At 45.8% G+C, this 27,192-nt stretch overlaps 1 protein-coding gene across 2 annotated transcripts in view; it reads left to right on the top strand.

The window, feature by feature from the left end:
* STK32B (serine/threonine kinase 32B) overlaps positions 1 to 27,192 on the top strand; it is a 369,362-nt gene that overhangs the window by 317,651 nt on the left and 24,519 nt on the right. For both annotated transcript variants that reach the window (XM_036085909.2, XM_036085907.2), the window contains one exon: positions 19,768 to 19,871. In XM_036085909.2, the coding sequence (XP_035941802.1) occupies positions 19,768 to 19,871 (104 nt within the window). The remainder of the gene's footprint in view (positions 1 to 19,767; positions 19,872 to 27,192) is intronic.

The raw sequence follows: 27,192 nt of genomic DNA, 5'->3' as shown, positions 1-27,192 counted from the left end.
AAGCTCCCTGCTGAGCAAGGAGCCTGATGCGGGACTTGATCCCAGGATCCTGGGATCATGACCGGAGCTGGCAGATGCTTAACCGACTAAGCCACCCAGGCACCCTACTTGCTTACTTTTAGCTGGAGCTTCTCTTTCTTTTATCTGTAGGGTCCCCATCCCGCTCAGTTTTAGTTCTACTTCCAACAGTTTCTCCTTGGGGCTCCTTCTAGAAGGGAACTCCAGCTGGAGGATGACAGAGATTTGGGGTTCCAGACTGATCTGCTCCTGCAGAGCTTACCAAGGGCCCCTTCACCCACCTGACACTGGACTGGACAAGCTCCTCCAGGTTTTAGCCACTGTTCCCCAGCTAGCCAGCTGGGCCCCCCCGTAAATACTTGCTGGCTGTCTTGCACCTCTCTGCTCTTTGGTCCATCATATGCTGCCTTGTTTCTTCTCTGTGTTTCCTTCTCTACAGAAATCACTCCCATGGGAGTCTTGTCACTGTTGCTGGTTTGTTCCCATGCACTTACATTTTGGGGCTTGTGGGGGGACAATTTAGTTTTATAGTAAGTGTTCCTCATGGGTTTTGACTTAGCTATTCATCTGCTCTGTCAGTTTATATGTGTTGATCTGTAGAGATTCAAAAACCATGTCGTCACCTCCCAAAATTCACTACATGTGTCACTCATCTCTTATTTACTAAATAAATGAAATAAATGAAGTTTGGCCACAAGTCATAGTAAAAATAGTACTTCTTAGTATTTGCTATGTGCTCAGCCCTTGAGCTAAGTTCTTTCCATCCACAGCTTTATCTAATGCTGACAAACTTGGAGTGGGCACAATTATTTCTTCCCATTTTAGAGCTGAGGAAACAAGCTAAGGGGGCATGAGGGACCCACCCAGGCAGATGTTGGTGACAAGAGTCAGACTCAGGTCAGCATGGATACCAGAAGGTATGCATACAAATGAATCTGTTCCCTTGAGATAGTCCCCTTGGGATGCTGGATATTTATACCAATAAGGCCTTCACATTTGAAGGTCTTTCTGCAATCCCTTTCCAGAAGGTTCCAGAGCTTAGGCCAGTCCATCCAAGGAGACACTGACTTGACAAATGGGTGGGAGAATGGGATGAAAGGGGTGTTAAGGCTGCTGCCCAGGCTTCCGGTGGAAGTGTGTGGGGAGCACAGCAGGGGCCGCAGGTGTGTGGGGTTCCAGGAGTCCCAAGTTTGAATTTGAGGTGTCTCTGGGAGGTACTATCCAGGCTTCTGGAGTGATGTGGACAGCATCCGTGGACTGGGGAGTTACCAATGCTGAGATGCAGCAAAGCCAAGGTAGGGACAGAATCCCCCAGGGAGGATGCAGGAGAGAAGCGCACCAAGCCTGAGGCCCAGGGGACACTGCCAGGAGGAGCACATAGAACTGAAGGAACCATCATCTGCAGAGGGGCAGTGAGGAGAGAAAGATGACATGGAGAGAAGCAGCTCCCATTTGGAGCTGCCTCCATAACCCTATAAAGTTAGTTCTGCCTTCCTTTAGGCTGTTCCCAAAAAGCAGATCCATCTCCAGGAATATAGAGCCCAAACCACTGGAGAAATGTAAGGCGGTATTATACCAACCCTTTCTTTCCTGCTCCTTCCCCGCCACCATGCAGAGCAGACTTGCCCATCACCTCCGCAGAGACTCCACCGGGCCTTCCCCTGTCTCATTCCCTGGCTTCTCACTGATGTCCTGGCTCTCAGCCTCTGGAAAAGCGGACCAGTCGTGACCCAGCTGGCCATTCTCCACAGCGGCCCCCCACCAAGAGGGAGAGGAAAACCAACATATATTGTGACCCTGCTGCATGTTTGTCATTGCCTGTAATCCTCAGAAGACCCACATGCAGCTGCTACTTCTCTCCATTTTATCTGTGAGGAAGCTGAGGTCCAGGGGGGTTAATTAAGCTGCCCAGAGTTACCCAGCTCCATGTCTACATGGATCCAAAGCCCGTGCTTCTGCCACTATACCAAGCTGCCTTTTGACACTGAGTTCCTGTGTCATAAAGTTGTATTTCTCAGACAAGAAAAACATTTATTGTCCCAAGTGTACATAGGATTTGAGACTCCTGGTGTCCTTCTATTTAGAGGAGCTTCAGTCCTGAATTAATAAACAGATGCACAGGAGAGATTTTTATGGGATTTAGCAGGCACCAAATGGATATATTTTCAAACACCATAGAGGTTGACAGTACCAGGCAGTGGGAGTTTATTGGGGAAGACAGGATGAGGGAGGGCTCTCTCAGTAAATTCAAATCCTACAGCTCCCAGGGCTGTAAACTCCTGAGGTCAAGTGTCAGGTTTGTCGATTTTGTTCACTTGTACTATTCAGTTCAAAGGCCCAATAACAAGCTCCCAGAATGTTCCAAACACAGATTCAGAGAACAGGCTGATGAGTAAGCTCCCAGAGGTTGCTCATGAAGGATGATCCTGGAAGAAATATTTGCATAGAACTGAATTTTCATTAATTAAAGAGCAGATGGAATTCACAATCAGAGAAAAAAAGAAATCTCTCTGAAATGTGCCAGATTAGAAGTCAGAAATATTCCAGCAGCCACCCTGGGCTTCAGAGTTTATTCATCGGCGGTGAAGTAAAGAGTTGAGCATTCATTCAGCAAATATTTATGGGACGTTTAGAAGATGAAGGGCTCAGAGGGGAGTGATGCTCTCTGGGCCCTCGGGGGCTCACCGTCTAGTGGGGCAAGCAGATGTGAACAAGACACTGTCGAGACGGATTCCTGGAGAAGGTGACGGTCTGAGTTAGACTCTGAGGGTGTGCGCAGAGTTTGCCTATTGGGTAAGGATGAGGAGACGACGTTTCAGGCAGAGGCATCAGCCAGGGAGGAGGTGCAGGGGAGGCAACAGCATGGTGTGTTGGGGGACAGTTGCAGTTCCACTTCTTCTATGGATAGAACAAGATGGGGTGGGGAGGGAGGAAAGAGACAGGCCAAAACATGAGGGTCTTGGATGCCGTGGTAAAGGGCCTGAGGAGCCAGCCGAAAGTCAGGAGAGGGTCCAGGTGAAGCGTCGCCTTCAACATGGGGCAGTTTGGGTGTCTTTCACTTAGTGGCTGCCTGAACTTGGGCCCATCTCATTACCTGACATAATGCACATAAAGTGCTCAACATGATGAACGCTCAGAAAGTTTGGCTGCCAAACCACGTGACCTAACAGTTTTCTCATCTGAGAAATGGGATTAGCGATGATGCAATCTGCCTTAGTTGGTTGTCTGTGAGGATTTCATGGCATGGATGTGGAAGGTACATAACATAATGTCTGACAAATGGTAGATGCACAGATCTGGGAGCTGATAGTATTGTTGTTATTGTTGCCATGGTTATGATTTAGACAGTTGATTATTTGGTACCTGCTTAGCATTGGGAATCCGGGGCCTGGATTGGGAACTCCCTTGCCTTATGGCACTCACAGTCCAGCAGGGAAAACAGACCCTAAACAGCTGGTTCATTATAGGAGCTGGGTTGGCTGGAGGATGCTGGGTGCACTGGGGGATCACGGGGCTGGTGCCTTGTCTGATTTCACCGAACATTAGTTCCCTTCCCTAGGGGGCTGTAGTGAGCAGACAAGGGTGGTTGCCGAGCCATCATAGTGATGCTAGTATGTTCTTTATTGAAATGATCAAGGCTAGTGACGTTTTCTGCTCCCTGTACCAGAGGAAGTGAGAGAGCCAGCATTCAGACCCAGGCCAGTGAGGCTGCAGTGCCCAATATCTTTCCTGAGAACCTGTCATTCAGTCATTCATTCATTTCTCCATCCATCCATCTATCCATTCATCCATCCATCCATCCTCACAAATCTATTGAGTACCTTTTATGTGCCAGGTAATGTTCTATGGCCCCAAAATATATCTGTGAACAAACAGATAATTTTCCTGCACTCATTGGTTTGGCTATTTATAAGGTAGACAATCACCTTAAAAATCCACAACTCATAAATATATAGTTTGAGATGTTTATTTTTGAGTGACAATTTTCCTGCAGTAAAATGCATTCTTTTAGTGCACAGTTCTATGAATTTGGACAAACACAGACAGTCATGTAAGCACTACCACAATGAAAGTGTAGAACAGTTCCATCACCCCCAAGATTCCCTCATCCCAGTCCCTAGCAACCAGTGATCGGTTCAGACTATTCCAGAGAGTCATAGAAATGGAGTCATATTGTCTATAGCCTTTTGAATCTGGGTTTTTTTCACTTTGAATGATGCATTTGAGATTTACTCATGTTGTGTGTATCAGTAGCTTTCCCTTTGATTGGTAAGTAGAACTCTATTGGATGAGTAGACACAATGAGTTCATCCATTCACTAGCTGAAGGACACTTGAGTTGTTTCCAGTTGTACATAATTATGAATAAGGCCACTATAAACATTGCTTTCAGGTTTTCATACGAACCTAAGTTTCCACTTCTCCAGAATAATTACCTAGAAGTGGGATTGTTGGGTCATATGGCAAGCGTATGTTGAACTTTCTGGGAAACTGACAAACTGTTATCCAGGATGATTGGACCATTTTATATCCCCACAAGCAATGCATGAGTGTTCTGGCTTCTCTGCATCCTCACCAGTATAGGGTATTGCCCTGAGGTTATTGCTCTTCTTATCGGCCCATCTAATAGGTAGGGAATAGTTTTATTTTGCAAGTCCCTAATGACTAATGGTGTGCTACATATTTTCATTTGCTTATTTGCCATCCATTTACCTTCTTTATGAAGTGTCTACTCAAATCATTTGGTCATTAATGATTTTTATTAATCAAGCTTTGAGAATTCTTTATATATCCTGGAAATAAGTCCTTCATCTGCTGAGTGTTTTTGCAAAAATTTTGGCCAGTCAGTGGTTTGTCTTCCTATTGCCATAATAGAATCTTTTTAGAAGCAGAAGTTTTAAATTTTGATGAAGTCCAATTTTTTAAAAGATTTTATTTCTTGATCATGTCTTTTATGTCATATCTAAACATCTTTTCCTCACATGAGTTCACAACGATTATTTTCCTTTGTTTTCCTGTAAAAGTTTTATACTTTTGGATTTTACATTTAAAGCTACATGCATTTTTAATTTAGTTCTTAATGTGGCGTGAGGCATGAATCAAGCTTTATTTATTTGCAAAGAACTGTCCAATTGCTCCAGCACCCTTTGTTGAAAAGACTGTTCTTTCTCCAGCAGTGCCTTTGCAACCTTGTCAAAACTCAATTGACCATAAATGTGTGGGTCTATTTCTGGATTTTTTTTTCTGTTCCATTGGTCTATTTGTTTAGGTTCTACCTGATATCATACTTTTCCAATAATATTTTGCAATAATACTTGAAATCAGGTATGGAGAGTCTTCCAACGCTTTTTTTTCTTTTCAAAAGTATTTTAGCTATTCTAGGGCTTTTCTCTTTTCACTGAAACCTGAGAATCCACTTGTTAATTTCTACAGAAAAAAATTCTGGATTTTTGTTAGGATCGCGCTGAATCTGTAGATAAGTTTAGATAGAAATGGCACCCTAACAATGTGGAATCTTCCAATCACAGAATATCTCTCCATATATTGAGGGCATCTTGGATTCTCTCATCAGCATTATATAGTTTTCAGCATACAGATTTTGCACATATTTTGTAACACTTATACCTAAGTATCTTACAGATTTTTGATACTATCTAAATGTCACTTTAAAAAAAATAGTTACCATCTTCTTTATCTGTTCCTCAGCAGATGGACACTTAGGCTGTTTCCATAATTTGGCTATTGTAGATAAACATTGAGGTGCATGTTAAGATGTGCATGTAAGATATCACATCATATATATATAGATATAGATATGATATAGATATATGTTTTTTGTACTTACTCTTTATCAGGTTAAGGAAGTTTCCGTGTATTTCCAATTTTCTGAGGGATTTTTTAAAAATCATAAATGCATGTTGAATTTTGTGGAATATCTTTTCTCAATCTATTGAGATAATCATATGGTTTCTCTTCTATAATCTGTTGAAATACATTGATTGATTTTGGAAGTTTGAACTTCCTCATATTTCCAGAATAAATCCCATTTGGTCATAATGTATTTTCCTTTTAAAATAATGCTGGAATCAATTTGCTAATACCTCATTTACAATATTTACCTCCAGGTTAATGAGGAACATTTTAGTTTTCTTTTTCTTGTAACATCTTTGTGTAATTTTGGTACCAGAGTAATGCTGGCATTGTGATTGGGAAATAGTCCCTCCTCTTCTACTTTCTGGAAAAATTCATGTACAGTTGGTATTATTTCTAGCTTCTGTTTGGTAGAATTGGCCAGTGAAGGTATTTTCCTGTGAAGAACTCTAGTGAGGACCTGGAGTTCTTAACAGGAAGCTTTTTAACTATGAATCTGATTCCTTTAATAGACATGGGTCTATTCTATTTATCTAATTCTCATTAAGTCAGAAGAAGTAAATACATATTCGATAGGAATTGGTCATTTATGTCTTCCAAGAAATTTCTCTGTGTCATGTAAACTTGCAAATATTTGGGGTAATGTTATTTGTAATATCCCCTTGTTACCTTTTTAATGAGTGTTGATTATGCAGTGATGTCTCCTCTTTCATTCCTGATTTGGTCATTTGTGTTTGCTCTATGATTTTCCTGATAATTTTGGCTAGAGGTTTATCAAAGGGCTCATCTTTTTAAAGAACCAGTTTTTAGTTTCATTGATTTTCTCTGTTTTATTGATTTCTGCTCTGATCTTTATTACTTTCTTCTGTTTGCTTTGAGTTTAATTTGTTCTCATTCTAGTTTATTAAGATGGAAATATAAATTATTGATTTGAGTCTTGTCTTCTCCAATATAAGCATTTAATGCTCTGTCAATTCTGTCCTAAGTCCAGCCTTGGCTATATTCCACAAATGTGGATGTATTATGTTTTCATTCTCATTCAGTTACAAACACTTTCCAACTTCCCTGTGACTCACTCTTTCACCCATGGGTGATTTAGATGTCTACTTCATAATTTTCAACAATATTTGGGAATTTGCTATCCATCTTTCTGTTGTTGATGTCCAGCTTAATTCTGTGATGGTCAGAGAAATCCCTTATATGATTTTCTTTTCTGTTTTTTTAATTGGTAAAGTTTGTTTTATGGTCTAGATATGGTCTATCTTGGTGAATATTCCATGTTCTTGTGCAAAGAATGTGTATGCTCTTCTTTGGTCATATCTCCTATAAATATCAATTAGATCCTAAATATTCTTATTGGTTTTCTGTCTACTTGTTATATCAGTTACTAATAGAAGTGTGTTGAAATCCCCAACTATAATTGTGAATTAGTCTATTTTTCTTTGCATTACAGTTTTGTCTCATGTATTTTGATGTTCTGCTGTAAGGTGTGTACATTTTTAGGATTATTACATCTTCTCGGTAAATTGCTGCATGTATCATTATATAATATCCCTCTTGTTCCTTGTTCTGAATTCTACTTTGTGTGATATTAATATAGCCACTTCAGCTTTCTTTTGTTAATGTTTGCATGGTATTTCCAATGGTGTGCTGGTAAATGTTTAATGATTAGATCTCTGGTAAAAAAAAAAAAAAAAAAAGAAAGAAAAGAAAAGAAAAAAAGGAGTAGAAGAGGAGGAGGAGGAGGAGAGGAGGAGAAGGAGGAGGAGAAGAAGAAGAGCACTGATTTGTAGATTCTGCTGATTTTTGTGATGTAAGTCCACCCACCATGGCTGACTTCAAGTTATCAGTGTGATATCATCAAACACAGAGGAGGGGAGAGATGAGCTAATATGTCTTTTCCAACATGCCCCTGATTATATCTTTTTCCATCCATTCATTTTTAACCTATATCTTTATATTTTAAATACATGTCATGTAGGCAGTCTTTTTTTATCCATCTAATAATCTTTGCCTTCCCATTGATATTTAGAGCATTTATATTTAATATAATTATTGATATGGTTGGATTACATTCTATCACCTTGCTTTCTTTCTCTTTGGTCCATTTGTTCTTTGTTCATTTGCTGCTCTTCTTCTGCTTTATTTTGGATTACTTGATCGTTATATTCCACTTTAACTCCCGTACTGGGTTAGTATTTATACCTCTTTTTAAAAAATATAGTTTAGAGGTTGCCCTATATTTGTAATATACATTATCAATTAATCAGAATGTACCTTGAAATCATACCATTTCATGTATAATGTAAGAATCTTAGAATAATGTACTCCCAGTTCCTCCCACCCATCTTTTGTTTTATTGTGCTGTAGATACATAATTAATTGATTTTATTTTTACTTCAAACAGTCAATTATATTTTACAGTGGTTAGAAATAAGAAAAATTGATTTGATATTTACCTTCCTTTTTCCCATTTCCAATATTTTTTATTTCTTTGTGCAGCTTCAGTTTCTATAGGGTATCATATTCATTTTACCTAAAGGGCTTGCTTCAAAAATTCTTGTAGTGAAAGCCTAGTGGTAGTGAACTCCTTCATTCTTTTGTTTGTTGGAAAAAGTCTTCATTTGCTTACATTTTAAAAAGAGATCGTATTGTGACTAACATAATAAAATTAAATTTAAAAAATAAATAAAACAAAACAAAAACAAAAACAAACTCAAAAACAATCAAAATAAAAAGAGATGTTAACAGAATTCTGGATTCACAGGTTTTTTTTCTCTTTCAGCACTTAAGTATGTCACTCTATTGCTTATGGCAATGTTTCTAACAACAAATTTACTACAATTCTTTGGTTTTAGATATGATGTGCCTAGGTGTGTTGTTTTGTTATCCTTTTGTGTTTATCCTGGTTGGTGTTCTCTGAGCTTCTTGGATATGTGTGGTTTGATGACTCATAATTTTTTGGAAAATTCCTGGTCATTATCTGCAAATATTTCATATTTCTCTCTCTCTCTCATCTATTTCTGGAATTTTAATTATATATGTGTTAGACCTTTCATATTTCCTCATAGCAATTGGATGCTCTGTTATTTTTTTTCTACTTTTTTCTCTTAGTGTTTCACTTTGAATAATTTTGTTTGACCTATCTTCAAATTCACTTCTTCTTTCCTTGGCAGTTTCAAGTCCTATTGGGGAGCCTGTTGGAGGCATACTTTATCTCTGGTGTTATGTTTGGTTTGTTTTTATTATTATTAGCTTTTCCATCCAATTATTTTATAGATTCCATCCTTTGGTTGAGATCTCCATCTTTTAATGTGTACTGTCTATTTTTTCCACTAGAATACTTGAAATGTTTTAAATTCCTTGTCTGTTAGTTCTAACATCTGGTTCATATCCAAATATGGTTCTGTTGATTACTGTGTTTCTATTTGTTTTGTTTTGTTTTTTTCCTTTTTGTCATGTGTCTCATAACTTTTGGTTAAAGACTGAACATTTTGTGCAGGACAGTGTTTATGCCTGGAAATGGGCATGCCTCTCCCACTACTATGCCTTTAGTGTTGTACGAGTATGGAAGAACTGAGTTAATCTAATCAGCAGTTGAGCTGAATCTGGGTTGGTATGATTATCCTCAATGTACCTCCTCTCAAGTTAGTGTTCCCTCAATGTTCCTGTTCCATCTCCAGCTTTAGGCTTTCCCCTTAGGCCTGTGCTTTAAAGAGGGTCTCCTGTTCCTTCTGTTCCCTGGCAGGAGACTTCTCTTTCTTGTTACTTGATACTTGGTCTGGTTGGGGTGGTAGGGGGGAGGGGAGAACATGTTCCCTGTTGTCTTGGCTCAACCAGTCTTAGGTGGGTTCTGTGTCATCCATGGTCTTGTCTTGGGGGTGGGTCTTTCTCGTTGATCCTGTGTCTCTCCCAGCAATGGGAAACCATGAATTGTCTGAGCCCAGGATAATTTTTTTGTCCCTTTCCCAGGAGTAGAGATTTTACTTTTCTGTTCCTTGCCCCTCATGCTCAGTGAGTATTCACCTGTGCCCCTGTGGTCGCAGAAATCTTCTGCCCTTCCTCCTTTAGCTCAAGGATTTTGTCCCATAGGGGTATGGGGAGGTGGATCCAGGAAGGACTTTGGGCCCTCTTAAAGTAGTAGCTGCTCTCTTCCCCAAATCCCACATTAAGGCAAGCTTTCTACAGCCTCCTGCCTTCTCCTAGTCCTTTCATGAATTCACAGTGAGGTCAGCAGAGAAGAGCTGTGAGGAGGGGTGAATCCCCCTTGCATCTGGACAAACAGTGGTTCTATTCTCTCACTTAAGTCTGCATACAACCTTCAGCAATTCAATAAGCATTTTAGCAGAAGTCTCTTACCCTCTTCTGTGGCATCCCTGTCTCCTTCCCATGCTATTCCCAAGATAAGCCAGTACTCACAGCCCTCTCTCTTCTCAGAGTAACTGTCTTTCCTTAGACTTCAGACTAGTCAGATTTGAGAAAAATTATGGTTTTGTAGATGATGTAGATTTTTCTCATTGTTAGGTTGAGAGAGACCCTCTTTCCAACGCCTGCATTTTGAACAGAAGCAGAATTGCCTGAGGTCTTTGATATGATGGAAAAGAGAGATGAATTAAATTGGAGGGGTCAAAAGTAATTTTGCTGAGGAAGTAACTTTTCAGATAGGTCCTAAAGGATGAGTAAGTGTTGTGTAGTATAAAGGGATGTAAAAAGCTTTGCAGAAAGATAGAACTGCATTTGCCAAGGCCCTGAGGCAAAAAGGAGCTTTGTCACATAGAAAGAACCAAAAGAAAGCTAGTGTGGCCTGAGCAAAGTAGGCCAGGAGAATGAGTCTGCAGAAGCGTGCAGGGCCAGATCATGCACTACCTGAGTGCCACGTCCAAGCTTTTGGTTTCTATATATAGCAAGTTCACTGGGAAATTTTAAAGAGCATTAATTTTCAGGGTGCCTAGGTGGCTCAGTGGATTAAGCATCTCACTCTTGGTTTTGGCTCAGGTCATGATCTCAGTGTTATGAGATCGAGTCCCAAATCGGGCTCCCCAGTCATCGGGAAGCCTGCTTGTGATTGTCTCACTCTCCCTCTGCCCCTCCCCCACTCACGTGTTCTCTCAAATAAATAAATATCATTAATTTTTTGACAAATAGAATATGGAATCCTTTAAGAGAGTGGCACTACATAAATGAACTTTTCTATCAGCATAACATCTGTTAGATCCCCAATTTCACATATTGACTCTGTAAAATGCACTGAGTCTAACCCTGTGCTTCCAGTTAGAACACCATTCTCTAGGAAAACTTCCAAAGGCCTTTTTTTAATCTACTAGTTTAATCTGACATGTTTCACATGAAGTCATTTTCTGGTCCTGGCGCATCATTTATGTCTACACCTCATCAGAGCTTCTGTATTTACTTATTGGCCAATGATACTTCTCCTCCTCTTCCTCTTCTCATGTAGACTTGTGAAGTCTAATGGTCAACCCCTGAATAGCATCTCACGTATTCTAATGAAACCAGTTTTCAGTTTCCATTAATGCTGCTTATGTCCCAGAAAGGGAGAAGTTATCAGACTGACACAGCAGTTTCATTTTGTCTCGGTGTAATATGTAAGCGTGTGACACTTGAGTTCATCTGGCTAGCTACAGAGCCAAAGAAATATAAATTACACCCAAGGGATCTAGACAGAAAGCCAGGCATGCTGCTTATCTCTGCTTTTCACAGCTTTTCAGCACACTTTAATGCAAAGAATTATGATGGAGCTCTTGAATCATTTGGGGAACAGGTACAACATGTACCTCTATGATCTGGGCTTTCATTTATGTGTGCATTTCATTGCTCATGCAATAATGAGTTGATAGAATGGTAACTAGCTCACATCCGTTGAGAACTTGCTATGTGTCTGTCCCTGTACTCAATGCATCACATATGTTATCTCACTAGAGGGTAGGGGCTATTATTATTCCACAGAATATGACACTTATACAGGGATTAAGTGCTTGCCCAATGACAGATAGCCAGCAATGGTAGCCACTGAGATTTGAAGTTAGGTCTCTGTGACCAACTTCTTTGCTGCTATGATGCATTGAGCATCTACTTCTAGATCAGCTTCATGCTAATCCTTGAGCCTCTGGGACTGACTAAGTCATATCCCTGCCCTCAAAGGGTTCACAGCCCAGTGAGGAAGGTGGAAATGTATGCCATTAATTAAATTATAGCATGATCAGTGCTGCAAGGGAGGTACAGACCAGAACATAGATTGATGTACTTGGCCAGGAGAGGGGGGAAATGGGGGGAATAGAGGAAAAGCATGAGACTCCATGAACATTCCACAGGGAGAGTGAAATGTGGTCTGAGTCTTGAAGTAGGAGTAGGAGTCCATGAGTATAAAAAATAGGGTGAAAATTATCAGACAAGTCACAGATAATTAAAAGTAAAGAATATCCTACTTTTTGCAGTTGGCATGATGAGCTATATAATAAAGGCAGTACCCAAATGTGAGGTTGGAGCCAGTCTTTAGGAATTCTTGTGCTAGGGCCTTTGAACTTTATTCTGTAGCAAATAGAAAAACTTGGAATGATTTTAATTATGTGATTTGAACACATGAATAATAACAATACAACAACAACAAAATTAAATAGCATTTACTGGCACTTACTATGGGCTCAATAAATACATACATAATTTCATTTTCTCTTCACAAGATTATATAGCAAATATTACTATTCCTTTTTGCAGATGAGGAAAGCTGAGGTACAAATAAGAGGTGGAGTAGCTTGCCCAAGGCCATTATACCAATAAGCATGGGAGCTGAGGTTCATTTGCAGGCCTGAAAAATTCCTACATTCACACCTTTCACCCCTCTCTTTCACTGATTCTACTGATTCAGATGGAGGTTAGAATGCCAGGCTGGAGTGAGAGGCCATGGTGTGTCCAGGCAGAGATGAAACAGAGTAGGGAGGAAGTTTCTGGAAGAGGAAAATGAAAGTCTTGGGGCCAATCAAATGATCAAAAGCAGAGACTGAAGGAGGGTAGAGTCCAGGAGACTCCTCCATTCTGACTTGTGCAACCGAGTAGACGGTGGGCTGGGACTGAGACCCCAGGAGGAGGGCAGTTGGAGAGGGACGAGTTTGCTTGGGCAGGTTCAGTGTGCAGTGCCCATGGGACCGCTAGGTGGAGGTGTCCAGGAGGCAGCTGGATGCACAGATCTGGCCATGCTGCTGGCCAGGATGTACAAGCTGGAGAAAGGGTCTTGCCATGAAGAAAGGACCAGCGGGCAGAACATCTGGGTTCTGTCCTAGCTGGGCTGGAAGTCACTGAACTCCTCCAAATGGATTTACCTCCCTCACCTAGAAAATGTAGGGGAGGGAGGAAATTACCATGAAGGTCCCCTCTAGGCTGAAACGTGGTAATTCTATGTTCCCAGTCAAGGAGGCAATTACGTGTAGGAACAGATCCTGGAAGCCGGTCGTCGACCTGTAGGCTAAACATTGACTAGCATGCCACCCTCCGCTGCGGCAATCAAAGCCTTCAGCAATATTCATGGAGCTTAACCAGGAGGATCATAATTATAACTTAGGAGGTTATTGTATTCTTTTCATATTTTTAGTCTTGTGTGGTTAGCATAGGGTGGGCCGATCCCACCACATGCATATTTACATTTCTGGGGAAGTGGGGAGATGTTAGCGGGAGGTGAGGCTGATCTTCCAAGCCACTGGGCTGGGCTAGAGGAGCAGCCATAGGTTCCATGGCTCTGGAAGGCAGCCCAGTGTGTTAGGCCAGTGCGCTCACAAGGACTCATGGGCTGTGCAACACACACCAGACTCCGTGGAAGATCCTGGGGCTGGAGCAGGAAAGGACACAGGCGCCATCAAGGAATGTGATTCAAGAGCCAATTTCCATAGGATTTTAAACCATTTTTATCAGTGTGCATGATCATGGTGAACCACTTAGTTATTTTTCTTTTGGGTTATGTTGAAACCCTAATTTCCTCCAATGTAGAATTCCTGGATCTTCATACATACTCTTGGCTTCAGTTCCAGTTGAATTAGCAGATCTAACACAATGACCTTATGAGATTTTGGGATGTAAAACATAAATTATATATTGTGTGTGTGAAAATAAAAATAATTCATTATATATATTTATATTTTATATTTATATTATATTATATATGCTTATAATGAATTATTTTTATTTCAGCATAAGCATGGTGTATTTTGGTGGAAAATGTCTGGATTTTGAAGGAGACGTGGTAGAATTCTGATCATCATTCTGAATGACCCCCGAGAAAGGGGCAGGGAGGGTTCAGATAAGGCTCTGAGTCTCCCTGCTGCGTCATCCAGGCATGTAACTTGACTACTCCAAGCCTCAGCTTCCAAGATTAGAGATAATAATAACACTGCCTCACAAGGTCCTTCTGAGGATAAAATGAGTTAACACATGCAAAACTGTAGGATGTGCTCTGTAAATATTAGCTTTGCTGAGGAGTAAATAATATATGTAAAAAAACCTTGAACTTCTGGCACATGGTGGATGCTCCATAAAGGAAGAGGTGTATTGGGCACTAGGCTGAAAGTCATAAGAATGATGGTCCAGTCCAGGCTTTTCCACTCACGTTCTCCATGGCCCTGAAATTACCCCTTTACCTCCTCAGTTTCTCCATCTGTGGGTTGGGTGCTTTGGGGCTGGGTAGGGGTAATGTATGAAGGAACTTTGTGCCCTAGAAAGCTCTGCATGACTGTTTTGTGCATGATGATGGTAGTTAGAGGTGGCATTTCCAGCAGCTGAAGATAGATTCAGGGTTGGCTGTTCCCCCACCAGGTCATTGCCAAGAAGTTTTAATCAAGAAGGACTTGGGGCATTTGGTTCATCTGTAATCCAATCGGGGTACCCAGACCTTGGATCCTGGACATCCTTTCTGCGCAAACCATAACTAACTCCTGTTATCTGCTTGGTTTATCATTTGCTGTCCTGGGGACGCAGGGTGCTCTCATCATTCACTGTCCTGCAAGGAAAGCCCACGCCTGGCCATGGCTGTGTTGGCCCACTCCATTCCTTCTGCAGCCAGACTCAACAGCAGCTAGGTCTCATTCTGTGCCGTTATGAAGATTAAATGAGCTTATACCTGTGAAACTCTTAAAGCAAGGCTTATTGGTACATGCAGACGCTCCGTAAAGATTCCCTATTTTTATTAGCAGTGTATCAGGAGCTTAGAACAGTGCTTGGTACATAGAAAGGTACATAGTTTGTGGTTTGTATTATAATCATTCATTTATTTAATCAGTCAACACGCCTTTCCCACTTTTCTTCATGGCAGGCATGCATGAAGAACAAGCAAGACACCATGACAGTCCCTGCCCTCGGGGAGCTCAAGGTCCAGTGACAAGCAGACAAATGAGCAAAAATGCAGCAGGGGGTGTGAATGTTGCCATCAAGAGATGCCTAGGGAAGGTGGGGTCAGGAGGAAGCCCAAATCTAATCTGGAGGGAGGAGAATCGTAGGAAATAATAATATCAGAGAGGTATTTTGAAGAGCAGATGACGCATGTAATGAACGTTGTAGTATCTGGGGCTGTAGTAGCTTCCTGGAGGAGATAACTCTGGAGCTGTACCTTTTGTGAGACAGCCCTGGTGAATTAGGGGAGAGAACAAGAGACAGACAGACAGACAGATGGGGAGTTCCAGGAACAGTGAGCAGCATGAGCGGCTAGAGCCCGGGGTGGCGTGGGAAAGCCCAGGGGCGGAGTACGGCTTGGAAGATCGATGGGCAGGTACTAAGAGCACTGAATGCCAGACCACGGAAGGTAGATTCACTTAACCACACAGGCTGCCAGCCCTAGTCCCTTCCATCTCTCCACCAAAACTTAAAAAAGACTCCAGGATCAAGTCACATTTCCAAGCCATGTTTGTTATTGAGTTAGGCCACTTTTGAGAGCCAGTAAAGCACATGAGCCCGTTAAAGGCTCTGACAAGTCCAGCAGGAAGGAACGTGGTTGAACCTCATCATTTCCCAGACACGTTTGACCTCAGAATCCCTCCTCCTCCAAAATGTATTCGCCTCACAAGAATCAAGTGGTATTCCCAGGAACACAGATTGTGAGACAGCCCTGAGGACAGGAAGACCTTTAAGCTGACTACTACCATGGTCTGTGTCCCATACCAGAAAACCAACTCCCCCGTCAGCAGCAAGAACAGACTGGAGAAGACAACTCTGGAGGCCTGAGGACTGGTGGGGAGGCCACCGGGAGATCTGAGCAAGGGCTGCACGTCTGCGCAGAGGAGGAAGGGGTGCAAGAGCTGTGCGGGGTAGAGTCATCTGGTGCCGACAGTGGAATTTAACCGTTACAACGATGGGATCCCTGAACCTGGGCGTCAGGATCAGGGGTTCTATACCTGCCCGTAGAGCTGGGGAGTGGATGGTCCAGGCAGCCTCTCCTCCCCATCCAGCCCGGTGGCCAGTTCCAAAACAGGGGGGACAATGACAAGATGGTCTGCGAGGGACCCTTCATTTGTGCCATGCTGACTCTCCGAGGCCACAAGCTGTCTCTACTTCTGAGGCACGCAAGCAGTAAGCCGGACCAGCTCTGTGGCATCAGGGGTGGAAGAGCCGATCGATGTGCATTTATTAAATGCCTACTGTGTACTTGGCCTGAGCACCTGGCCCTGGAAGGGTAGGAAGGTATAAGGGTGCATCGGACCCATGCTGGCAGTCACTTTAGTACAGGAGGAAGGACTTTGAGGTGAGAAAACCGAGGGAGGCGAACCCCAGGTCTGCCACACCAGCTGGATGGCCGGAGCGAGTTCCTAGCCCCTCTTACTAATTTCCTAGGGCTGCTCAACGAAGTTCACAAACGTGGTGGCTTGAAACAGTAGTTCACTGTCTCGAAATTCTGGAGGCCAAATCAATATTGAAGTGTCTGCAGGGCCATGCTCCCTTTGGAGGCTCTAGAAGAGGACCCCACCTTGCCTCTTGGGCCTCTGGTGGCTCCAGGGTTCCTGGGCTTGTGGCCACTCCAATCTCTGCCTCCTCCCATGGCCCTCTCCTTTCTCCTATAAGGACGTCAGTAACTGGATTGAGGACGGGCCCTGCAATTTATCTTGAGACGATTTTATCTGGAGATTCTTAATTAGATCTGCAAAGACCCTATTTCCAAATAGGGTCCCATTCACAGGTGCCAAAGGCTAACCCTTGGATCCATCTTTAGAAGGGATACTATTTCAAGCTGCCACACCCTTCATGCCTCTACTTTCTTGTCTGAAAACAGAGATCATTACAGCACTTGTCTCATTGGGTGCTTGGGATGCTGGCGAGAGAGGTCACATGCATAAAACCCTCAGCAGAGGAAATGGACAACTGGTTGCTCTTACTCATTCATCCACACGTGAGAAGAGTCTCGTACCTGTCCTTGCAAATTTACACCTGCATGATGCTCTCGCTTCTACGCACTATGATTCCAGGCCACCAAAGCGGTCATTTTGGTGGCGTATGGATTTGGCAAAAATGTTTTTCGTGTTCTGTCATCAGTCCCAAGTGTGTAGGGGAAGAAAGAATGTCACCGTCTCTGGGAGTGCAATCACAGGCCACAGATATTTGTCATTTGGTTGGTCATGACAGCCAGGACAGAATGCTGCTTGTGCCCTGAATTCCAGATGGGCAGGGGCTACTGGGCATGACAAGGATTTATGGGGAGCACCTCGGCACACAGCCATCCCTGCGCTCATGGGCGCCTTCCTGCCCCCTGCACTGTCTGAGGACACGGGCTGCGCCAGGACCCAGCCGTCCAGGCCCTGGGAATGCACAGACAGCACGATGTTCCAGAACTCTTAGCACAGAGAAAAGAGGGCAGGTGCACAGACTGAGATGCAGGGAAGGAAGTCCCTCGAGATGGGAGCTCAGTTTCAGGCTCACGGTGGGATCCAGGTGGGAAGCAGAAGAGCACAGCTCAGGGCTAGTGCCTGCTAAGAAACCAAATACTTGCTCACAGGATGCTTAATGAACAGGTGAGATCACCACCTCTGAAGTCAAGCTGATCTACAAGGGAAAGACTGGGCAGACATCTAGATGCTAAAAATACACAAGTCAGCGTGTGGATGAAATTTAGGATGGTCCCCAGGCTTCTGGGCGATGGGGTGGATGGCGGTGAGGCTAAGCGTGACAGGGAGAGGAGATTGGAATGCCAATTCTACTAATGAAAGCCATGCCTGAGGTTTCTGGAGCACTCACTCCGGCCCAGCCGGGCAGCATATTCTCTTATTTAATCCTCATAACAGCCCAATGAAGAAACTGTTCTTATTATCCACATTTCACCAGACTGAGGCAAAGAGAAGCTTACGTAACTTGTTAAACTCAGGTCCAGCCACACTGACCTGCTTACTGTTCCCCAGCGTACCCCGTCGGTTTGTTTGTAAGGCTTAAATAACCGAAGGGGACATTTCCTCCAATTCCCAATGCTGCCTCCCCCTAATTTGGACTGAGTATCTTTGTGTACTTAAAGAAATGTTGATATGAACCTTACTTCAAACAAGGATTTTGTCCATGCATGAGGCACACCTCAGCTTGGCACTTCCCAGCTGTGTGACATCCTTCATGCCGCTGGCCCTCTCTGAACCTCATCTGTAAAATGGGCCCCAGGCGAACATGACCCTGTGGGCTCTTGTGAAGAGGTTCTCGTTAGAACCCGAGGGGGAGCGTGCGCTCTAAGATACGGAGCAAACGGGGAGCATCGCCACAGGGCAGCCGGAGTCTGGCCTAACCCAAGAGCCCAGATGGGAGCGTGCGTGTCCTGCCCCGCCTGCCTCATCCAGCCCTCCCCGTTCCCATGCCCGCTGAATGCCAGTCTGAAAATTGAGCTGAAACATCTTTAATCACAACATGTTGTGGTTCCAAGGGACAGATTTTGTCTGCCCTGACAACTGTAAAATGGAATTACGTCTGCAAGTTAATTTGCTGGAAAGGATCCACATTTCACAAAATTTTCCTGGAAGCCAATACAAGCAATTAGAGCGTGGACGCACTCCTGGCCTAGCGACTTGGGGGTGGAGCAATGAGATTAACGCACCACTCAGCACATTAGAGCATCTGAGGGCCCAGGGTACCCCAGGACAAGCACCCTGCCCTGAAGAACCAGCATCCACCACCCTGGGGCCTCCCGCCTTCACTTTTTGTTCGGCTGAGGTGAAACTCACAGAACAGAATGACCCATTTCAAAGGAACAATTCTGTGGCTTTTAGTACATTCTCAATGTTGTGTGACTACCGCCTCTCCCTAGTTCTAGAACATTTTCATCTCCCCCAGCGGACATCCACTAAACAGTTACTCCCCATCTTCCCGAACCGGGCAGCCCCCAATCTGCCTCCTGTCTCTGTGGATTTACCTGCCCCGGGAGTTTCATATCCCACCTGTGCTGAACTAAGACTGTTTCCTGCAAGAGGCAACAGTCTCCATGGGTTCTAGGCGTCGCCAGTTGTTGGGACGCCTGACCCGGTGTTGGTGCCAGAAGCAGGGGGACATTTACGAGGTGCGGTTTCTTCATCTTAACTCAGATCTTACCCCACCCGTGTTCACGCTGACAGTGATTCATGCTCCACCCATCCACCTCCTTCAGGGGGCTTTCCCCGCCTCCGCCCCAGCAGACCCCCTCCACCGCACCCTGGAGCACCCCTACGCCCCCCGGGGGCCACACCAGTGTTTCCTGTGATGCCTGGGACTTGTTCTCGAGCCCGCTCGTGGCTTACGGAGGGCAGGAGCCACATGGCACGGTGGACGGAGTCCTGGCTTTGCCCTCCGAGGGGCTGGGTTCCTATCCCCCCCAGGTCCCCTCTGTGAGGAGCGGTGAGTGTAAACTGTGGCGTGCGGTGACCTTCTCTCTGTCCTGTCTTGGCAGCCCCGGAAGTGTTCCAGGTGTATGTGGACGGAGGCCCCGGCTACTCGTACCCCGTCGACTGGTGGTCCCTGGGTGTCACGGCTTATGAGCTGCTGCGGGGCTGGGTAAGACGTGTGTCTGCGTGGGCAACATGGGGAGCCCTGGAAGTCGGGGCTCAGGTCAGACCGGACCTGGGTGCTGTTGGCCGGCCACGCGGCTGGGAAGGAGCCCACGTGAGGAGTCAGAGGCCCTGGGTCCCGGTTCTGATGGCCCGTGTGCCTGAGGTCCCTGAGCATGAGCGGGGCCCGGAGTGAGCTTCCGGTCCAGCCGCCTCCTTCTGCCCGTGGGGAAATGGATGGTCACAGGGGAAGGTCTTACGTAAAGGTCAGCATCTCATCAGTGGCAGTTCACACACCTTGGCATCGTGATTTCAAACACTGTCCTCTCCCGACCCACAGCACGATGCGCCCGTGCCTGATTGTGCAGCTTGATCTGAAGCTCTTTAAATATAAGGACCATGCTTCTTTTCCGTGTTGTTTGGTTGTTCTCTATCTTCCCCAAGTACATAGCTCGATGTCCCCTAAAAAGAGGGCATTCAGTATGTACTTTCGTTTTTATTTCATTTCATTTAATAGCTGGAGATAACTAATGGCAACTGATAACTCAATTTTACTTCAGTAGAAAGAATTATGACAAACCAATTTTGAAGCATTTTTCTTTGCACAAGTATTATTGGAAAATGATACCACTGAACCTTGGTTTCCTTCTTGGTACAACGGCGATAAAAGCCTTCAGTCTGTTTCATGAAGCTCAGGTTACCATGGGATCACTCCGCCCCCGGACAGAGACCCAAGGTTTGCATTTTAACTCGCCTTCGCTTCTCCAGACCGCGGCGCAGAGCCACCGCCTATGTGATTGTGTCCACGCACACTGGGGCCGGTGGAGGTGCACTCCTGGAGCGCAGGGGTGGCCCGTGCGGGTGATCCAGTGAGGAATGAATGAATGAATGATGAGAGCAGTTTGCAAACCATCAAAGCCATGTGAGTGCAAATAAGTATTATTATTTTTCATCCTGTAGTTTAACAACTATTTTCTGCTCTTGATCTCAATTACTTCCTCTGAATTCCTCAAAAGCATAATTACTATATATGATGTTTTTAGAATTAAAAATATACATATATATGTATATATGTATGTATGTATATATACACACACGTATATATATAAGAACTTGTTTTCTCAGGCACCGAGTGAAAAAGTTCATCTTCTTCTTGGCTGGTCCCTTTGTCATCTGCTGGTGTCACTGATGCACACAGTCAGGAGGGAGTTTGAGGGTCCTGAAAGCTATATGAACCAGAGGACACAGGCATCCTCCAGATGCTGTTTATCTGACGTCCTCAGTCATACAAATGCCCTCGGCAAGCAGTTGCCCCAAGCACGATTGGATGTTCATCAGCGGAAAGTACCTTCTCTATGTTAAATAAAAATCAATTGAGTAAATTTGAAGATCTAATTGGCTTCATTAAACGATCCGTGAGTCGAGCAGCACCCCATCTCGCTCGTTGCGAGGTGCTCCAAGGAGTCCTATGAAATGGAAGGTTTTTATAGGAGGGTGGGGCAAGATGTTAGCAAAAGAAAAAGATTCTTTTAGGCAAAGAGCTTTCTAGGGGGCAAGGCAAGGTGTCTTATCATCAGATTATCCGTCTTACTTTGCAGGGTGGAGAGGACCCAGGGGCCAGACTCCCAGGCCAGGATTGAAAAATTCCCAAATCACCGGTTAAGATGACATTTCTGGGAGAGGTTGGACCTGCAATTAGATATGTATTAAGCCCTGATTTGGGAACTCGTTCTAAGGGACAGCATTTTGGGGCCTGTGGATTTTGTGTTGTGTTTTTTTTTTCAAACATCTGCCACTCCTCACAGGTCAGAACAGTTATAGATGATGACTTGGCAAAAAGCCCCAAGGATAGAGTGGTTCTTGCTGGTTCCAAAATAAATCGTTTCATTTTCAATGCGACAGAGTTTTCTACTCAGAGATCCAAATGCCGCGTTCAAGGGAGGAAAGAGAAGCCCCAGTGGGATCAGGGGCTTGGATGTAGTCGTGGAGTGACTGAATGAAAGAATGCCTGTTCTGTGCTCGTGTTAACCTTTCTCACAAATGTCTGGGTCTGGCTTCACCTTGGACAGGTTTATGCAAACAGTTAATTCTCTGTTTTTCATACATACAGGAAACAATCCCATTTGGTAAAAAAAAAACTATACCGAGACACATACCTGCTTGTCTCTGGGGTGTGTAGATGGCTGTCCCTCCCCCCCAGAATTCCTCCATCATGTCAGTGACAGCATCCCTGATGAGTGGTCATCCACCTCTTTGTTCCTTGATTCCCTCAAAACCCAGGGAATTTCTTACCTCCCAAAAATGAAAGCCATAATGGGAATTTTCTGGTGTGTGTATTCTAGGATGTTAGAGTTGGAAACAGAATGGGTAAGATCAGGACAGTCTGCTGGCTAAGGACCCAGGAATACTCTAGTCCCAGTCCGGAAAACAGCCGTCTCTTCCCAAATGCTCTGTAGGGAGAGCCGAGGAATCGAGTGTCATCAATGGGCTTAAAATCTCAATACAGAGACTCCCATGAGCCTGGGTGGATCTTACAGTCTGAACCAGGGACATAAGTAGGATCTCTGAGCCCAAAGTAGAATCTTCGTCCTCACTCCGCACACCTGCTGAGTGAAAGAAAGAGACCCAAGATTGTGCCGCCTGGAGAGTTCCCTGTTAGAGTACAGATCCCTTGGTCTCCCCGGACTGCGACCACACCCTCTGATTAGAGGGGAGAGGATTCCCCGCCCACAGACCCAGAGAAGGGCCTTAGAGACCTCAGCATGCCGTTGTCCCCTTTCCCGCCTGCCAGGCTCCAGATGGCATCCCCGACAGGTGATCACCCACCTGTTCACTGGTTCCCCTCAGCATCCAGGCAGCTCCTTAAGTCCAGAAAGAACCTGTTTCCTTTTCTGACAGCTTTAAGGGCTAGAAAGTGTTTCCTCTTACTCAACCGAAAGCTGCTTCCTCGTTACAGACAAAGAGGATCTTAGAGGAATTCACAGGGTCAAACCCTAGCTCTACCAGGTACCTCGTCGGTGATCTTAACCAAAGCTGGTAAATAGATTGAGTGCTAACAATCCTCACCTGTTAACTGGGGGAAAAAAATTAATAATAATATTTACCCAACAGGGTTGCTTTGAGAATTAAGTCATTTCGATGGTGCTGATTAGTCAGCACGTGCCTGATGAATGTCAGCAGAATTCCGCTCCTGGCTGTGATTCCTGCCCTGGGGGGCCTGCCAGCAGGCCGGCATCCTCTCTGACTTCGCACCTTTCCATGCTGGAGTGGGCACTGGGAGTGGAGGCTGGGTCATGCCTGGTGGATGAGCGCCGCGGGGGGAAGGCCCCAGGGCCCCGTGAGCAGAGGTCTGTGCTCCCTTCCTCACTCGGGGCTCCTCGGGGCTCTGATTCTGGCTCAGTCACTGACCTCCTCTGAGCCCCGGCTTCCTCCGTCATGAAATGGGGATCATGAGGCCGACCCACGGGCCACGGTGGGGATGGCGTGAGAAAATGCGGCAGAGCGCACACCGCATCCCACATGCGTGTTAGCTACGCACCCGGCAATGACTCTGAGGTAGGACGATGCACATCAAGTGCTGATGACTTGCTCACAGGAACGGGGAGAATACCTGAAGGAACAGACATCTAAGCTGGGTCACAGAGGAGCTGCTGGAGGGAACAGTGTGGGCACAGATGGGGAAGAGCCGCTGTGGCGGACACAGCAAACATGGTTGACTGACCAGCATTCAGAGGGCAGTCGGGGGACAGTCTGTAGAAGCCTCTGAGGTCAGCTGGAGACACTCGGGGTTACCAGGTAGGCAGTGGTGCTGTCGGTGGACGTGGGGCACGGTGGTTGAGCGAGTGTCCTTTGCAATCACCCATTTCCGGGCTCACATCCTGGCTTTGCCACATGGTCTCTGAATGCTCTGGGGTGAGCCCATTCCTCATCTACCAAGTGGGTGGATGGGGTTTTAGGCCCAAAGCACGGGGCTCCTCGATGTCAGCACTGTGGACACGTGGGGCTAGGGAGTGCTTTGTGCTGGGGGCGGTCCTGTGCAGTGCAGGGCGCTAGCAGCATCCCTGGCCTCTCCCTACCAGATGCCGGCAGAAATCTCCCCCGCTGCGTTACGGCAACCAAAAACGTCTCCCAACGTCATCCACTATCCCCTGGGGAACAGATTGTCTCCGCTTGCGGAGCACTGCCACAGAGTAACCAAGAGGACTAAATGAGATCCTGAGTGCCAGGCTCATGACACATTGCTTTGCACAGAGTGGGCTCTTGATGTAGACAAAGGGTGGGGCCCCCAAGCCCCCCCATGGTGCCCTGAGGCCTTGTACCCTCTCTGCTTCTTCCCAGCCACCTCCCTGACCTTGCCGTTGACCCCAGTCAACTCATCTCCTTGGGTTCTTGTAGACAGAGAAGGTCTAGGGTGCAGAGAGGTGATGAATAAAGAGGGTGTGTGGAGCTCCCCTAGAGGCTGCAGTGCAAAACGAAGAACTGGGTCTACACCCCCTGGATGGGCTCAACTGCAGAGCAGAACAGGGAGTGTAATGGTAATGGTGTACAAAGCTGATGGAGAGAGGCAGTCCTCAAGTTGAACACAGACTTCTGGTCCCTTGGTAAAGAGACAGAGAGAGCAGTGTGCCAGGAGTCAGGACCTGGGAGGAAACGGACTCTGTGACCTCACTCTCTGGGTTTTCTGTCTCCATTAAGGGAGGGGAAAGAGCGTGTGGGTTGTTCCAAGGTTTTCAGGCTGTGTTTCCTGGATCTCTAGGACCCAGCAGAGGTGGTTCAACAGTTCTGGGGGGTGGGGAATGCTTCTTCTGGCTTTGGAGATTTCATAACCCGAGAAAGTGTTCCTCACTTTCATCTGTTCTGTGTTTGGGATTTGGAGTAAAAAGGTTTTGGGGGAAAAAAAAACATTGGATTAGATGGTCCCCAAAGCCCAGCTCAGCTCTAACAGCTCAAATAACAAGTCTATAGCAATTCTTGTCCCCTCTCTTCGATTTCTCGGTAAATTGGCATTTTTTGTAAACTGAGTTCAGTCTTGGAATAGAGACCCACCTGCACTCCATAATGAGTATATCTGGTGCCCTGCTGCTAAAATCACTTTCCCCAGCAGTACATGTAATTACTTTACCTTAGAAATGCCACTTGCTTTTCTGAGTCAACACATCCTAAGGCCAATGCATGAGAACCAAGCTTCAATAGAATTCTTTCCCCGAGCAGGTGAAATAGTGATCTCAGGATTTGCCGATATTCTCGTAGAAGGAGCTGGGCTTCTCGGCAACCACCCACATGGACGAAGGCTGAGCCTAGAGCCGCAAGCTGCAGAGCATATCCCATGCCTGGTGTTCCCAGCTTATCTGTGAATGTATTTAACCACTGTGTTGGCCTCGTGGCTTATCAGGGTTACCATAATGATGACCATTGTTACTCTTATTGGTCTGGTTCCCTCCAGAAGCGGAGAGGACAGAGCTAGAGAGTGGTGGGTTTGGAGAGGGGATGGAAAAGCAGATTGATGGATGCCTTGAGGCAACCAAGAAGGAACGACAGAATGCAGTGTGAATGATGAGAAAAACCTTCCTATTTGTTGTTGGCTGGTTCTCCAGCCAGGCGCTCGGCCAGGCGGGCTCTGGTGCCGGAGAAACAGCAGGGAAGGAGAACCTGCATCTCTGTGGGATGGGGGCAGGGTCGCTGTTTGTCTTCCAGCCTCAGTGTCCCGACTTCTAAAATGAGGAGGTGAGACTGCTCCATCTCCCAAGCTCCTCCCACCTCCAGGTACCGCTGGGACAGGATGGGAGGAATGGTTTCTCCAGAGGCAAAAAGATGGGAAGAAGCGATCCGCAACAGTCCAGAAACTGACGTCTCCGCTCTCCATGTTCACTCCTGTTATTTCTAATCATGGTAGCTGCTACTGGTCAAGTGAGGCGGGTCCTGCAAAGGCAGAGGAAGGCAACAGCCTCAGGAAGAAATTCTAAAGTGTTCTTTACTGGAGCCCTACTCCACTTCCCATGACATTGGAAGAAAATGTTTGAAGACATATGTAAAAAGTGTTAGCATGTCTAGTTAGCTGGCCTTTCTAGGGAGCCCACAGGTTTTGGCTTTGCTCTGCAGATTATAGGACAAAAGGGGGAGTTTCCAATTCGATTGACAGAAGAAAGAGGAGGAAAAGTCAGGAAAAGGTCCTCTTCTGGGTAGGCGCATCGGAAGGCACAGCCGTCTTCCCCAGGGGAGCCCCATTTGATGAAGATAAAGATGCTCCTCCGTCCTAGGGATTCATCACCCACCCAGGGCTCAGAATGACCTCACCTCCTTGGGCTGGCACCTCCTATCAGCAGCAACCCTGTGGGAATCCAAATTCCATGGGGCTGGAGCCCGTGCTTTAAGAGCCATGTGAGCCCAGTACAGGCTCCAACCCCCTGCAGGTGTCCAATCAGTGTTTGCGGATGGATGGACTCATCAAGCTTGTCATCGTGCTCTGCTGGATGGCGGAGGCTGCCGGAGAGCCTGAGAACACAGAAATGAGTACAAGACAAGCCCACCCCCGAGGATGCCCCAGCAGGAATTTCGGAGCAGACAATCAGGTTCACGCGGACAACTATGAATTCACTGCTCTCGGTTTCTCTAGTTGGTGGGCCACACGTGCTCCAGAAGTGACTGCCTGTTCCAGCCCTGAGCCACTTGACCGTGATGCAAACCTCAAAGCATCTTGGCCCATGGAGCTGGGTGGAGGGTGAAGAGGGGGAGAGAACCTGGGTGGGGGAGCAGGTGCAGAGTTCAGACAGTGTGCAAGCTCTGTACCCAGGGTCCCATCCCAAGTTTTGAGAGGTTCTTGGAAGCAAGAAACTGCCCAAGCAATGTTGGAAAAATGCGTCAGGAGGTTTAATGCTCTGCCAAGCTGGCCAGTTGGAGAACAGAGTTATGCATCCTCACTGGGGGAGAGGGGGGAGGGTGGTAGGTAGAAGCCCGGCATCCCCCCATCCATCCACCCTACCGGACCCAGACCTTGGTGATTCCAGCCCTGTGCACTCCTGGCCAGCTCAACCAGTGCTGGGAAATACGGTGTGAGGCCCACCAGCAGGTAGGGGCCTTGACTGGAGGTGACGCTGGGTGTCCAGTGGATGGTGAGAGCCACCCCATCCCCAGGCCTGGAGCAGGGACTCAGGAGTTAGGCTGTTGGGTGTGGATCCTGCCTCTGCCACTTACCGGGTATGTGACCTTGCCAAGTTCATTTAAGCTCCAGCACCCACCTGCTAAGTTCTGGCTCCACCTTGCAGGCCTGGTCCCTGTTGGCACATGGGTAGGGCCACCTGCTCTGCAGTGGAAGAGGAACGCCCACTCTT

Source organism: Halichoerus grypus, chromosome 3 (genome assembly GCF_964656455.1).
Source record: "Halichoerus grypus chromosome 3, mHalGry1.hap1.1, whole genome shotgun sequence".
NCBI lineage: Eukaryota > Metazoa > Chordata > Mammalia > Carnivora > Phocidae > Halichoerus > Halichoerus grypus.
Note: the sequence above shows the minus strand (reverse complement) of the source record. Positions and strands in the feature narration are given on the sequence as shown.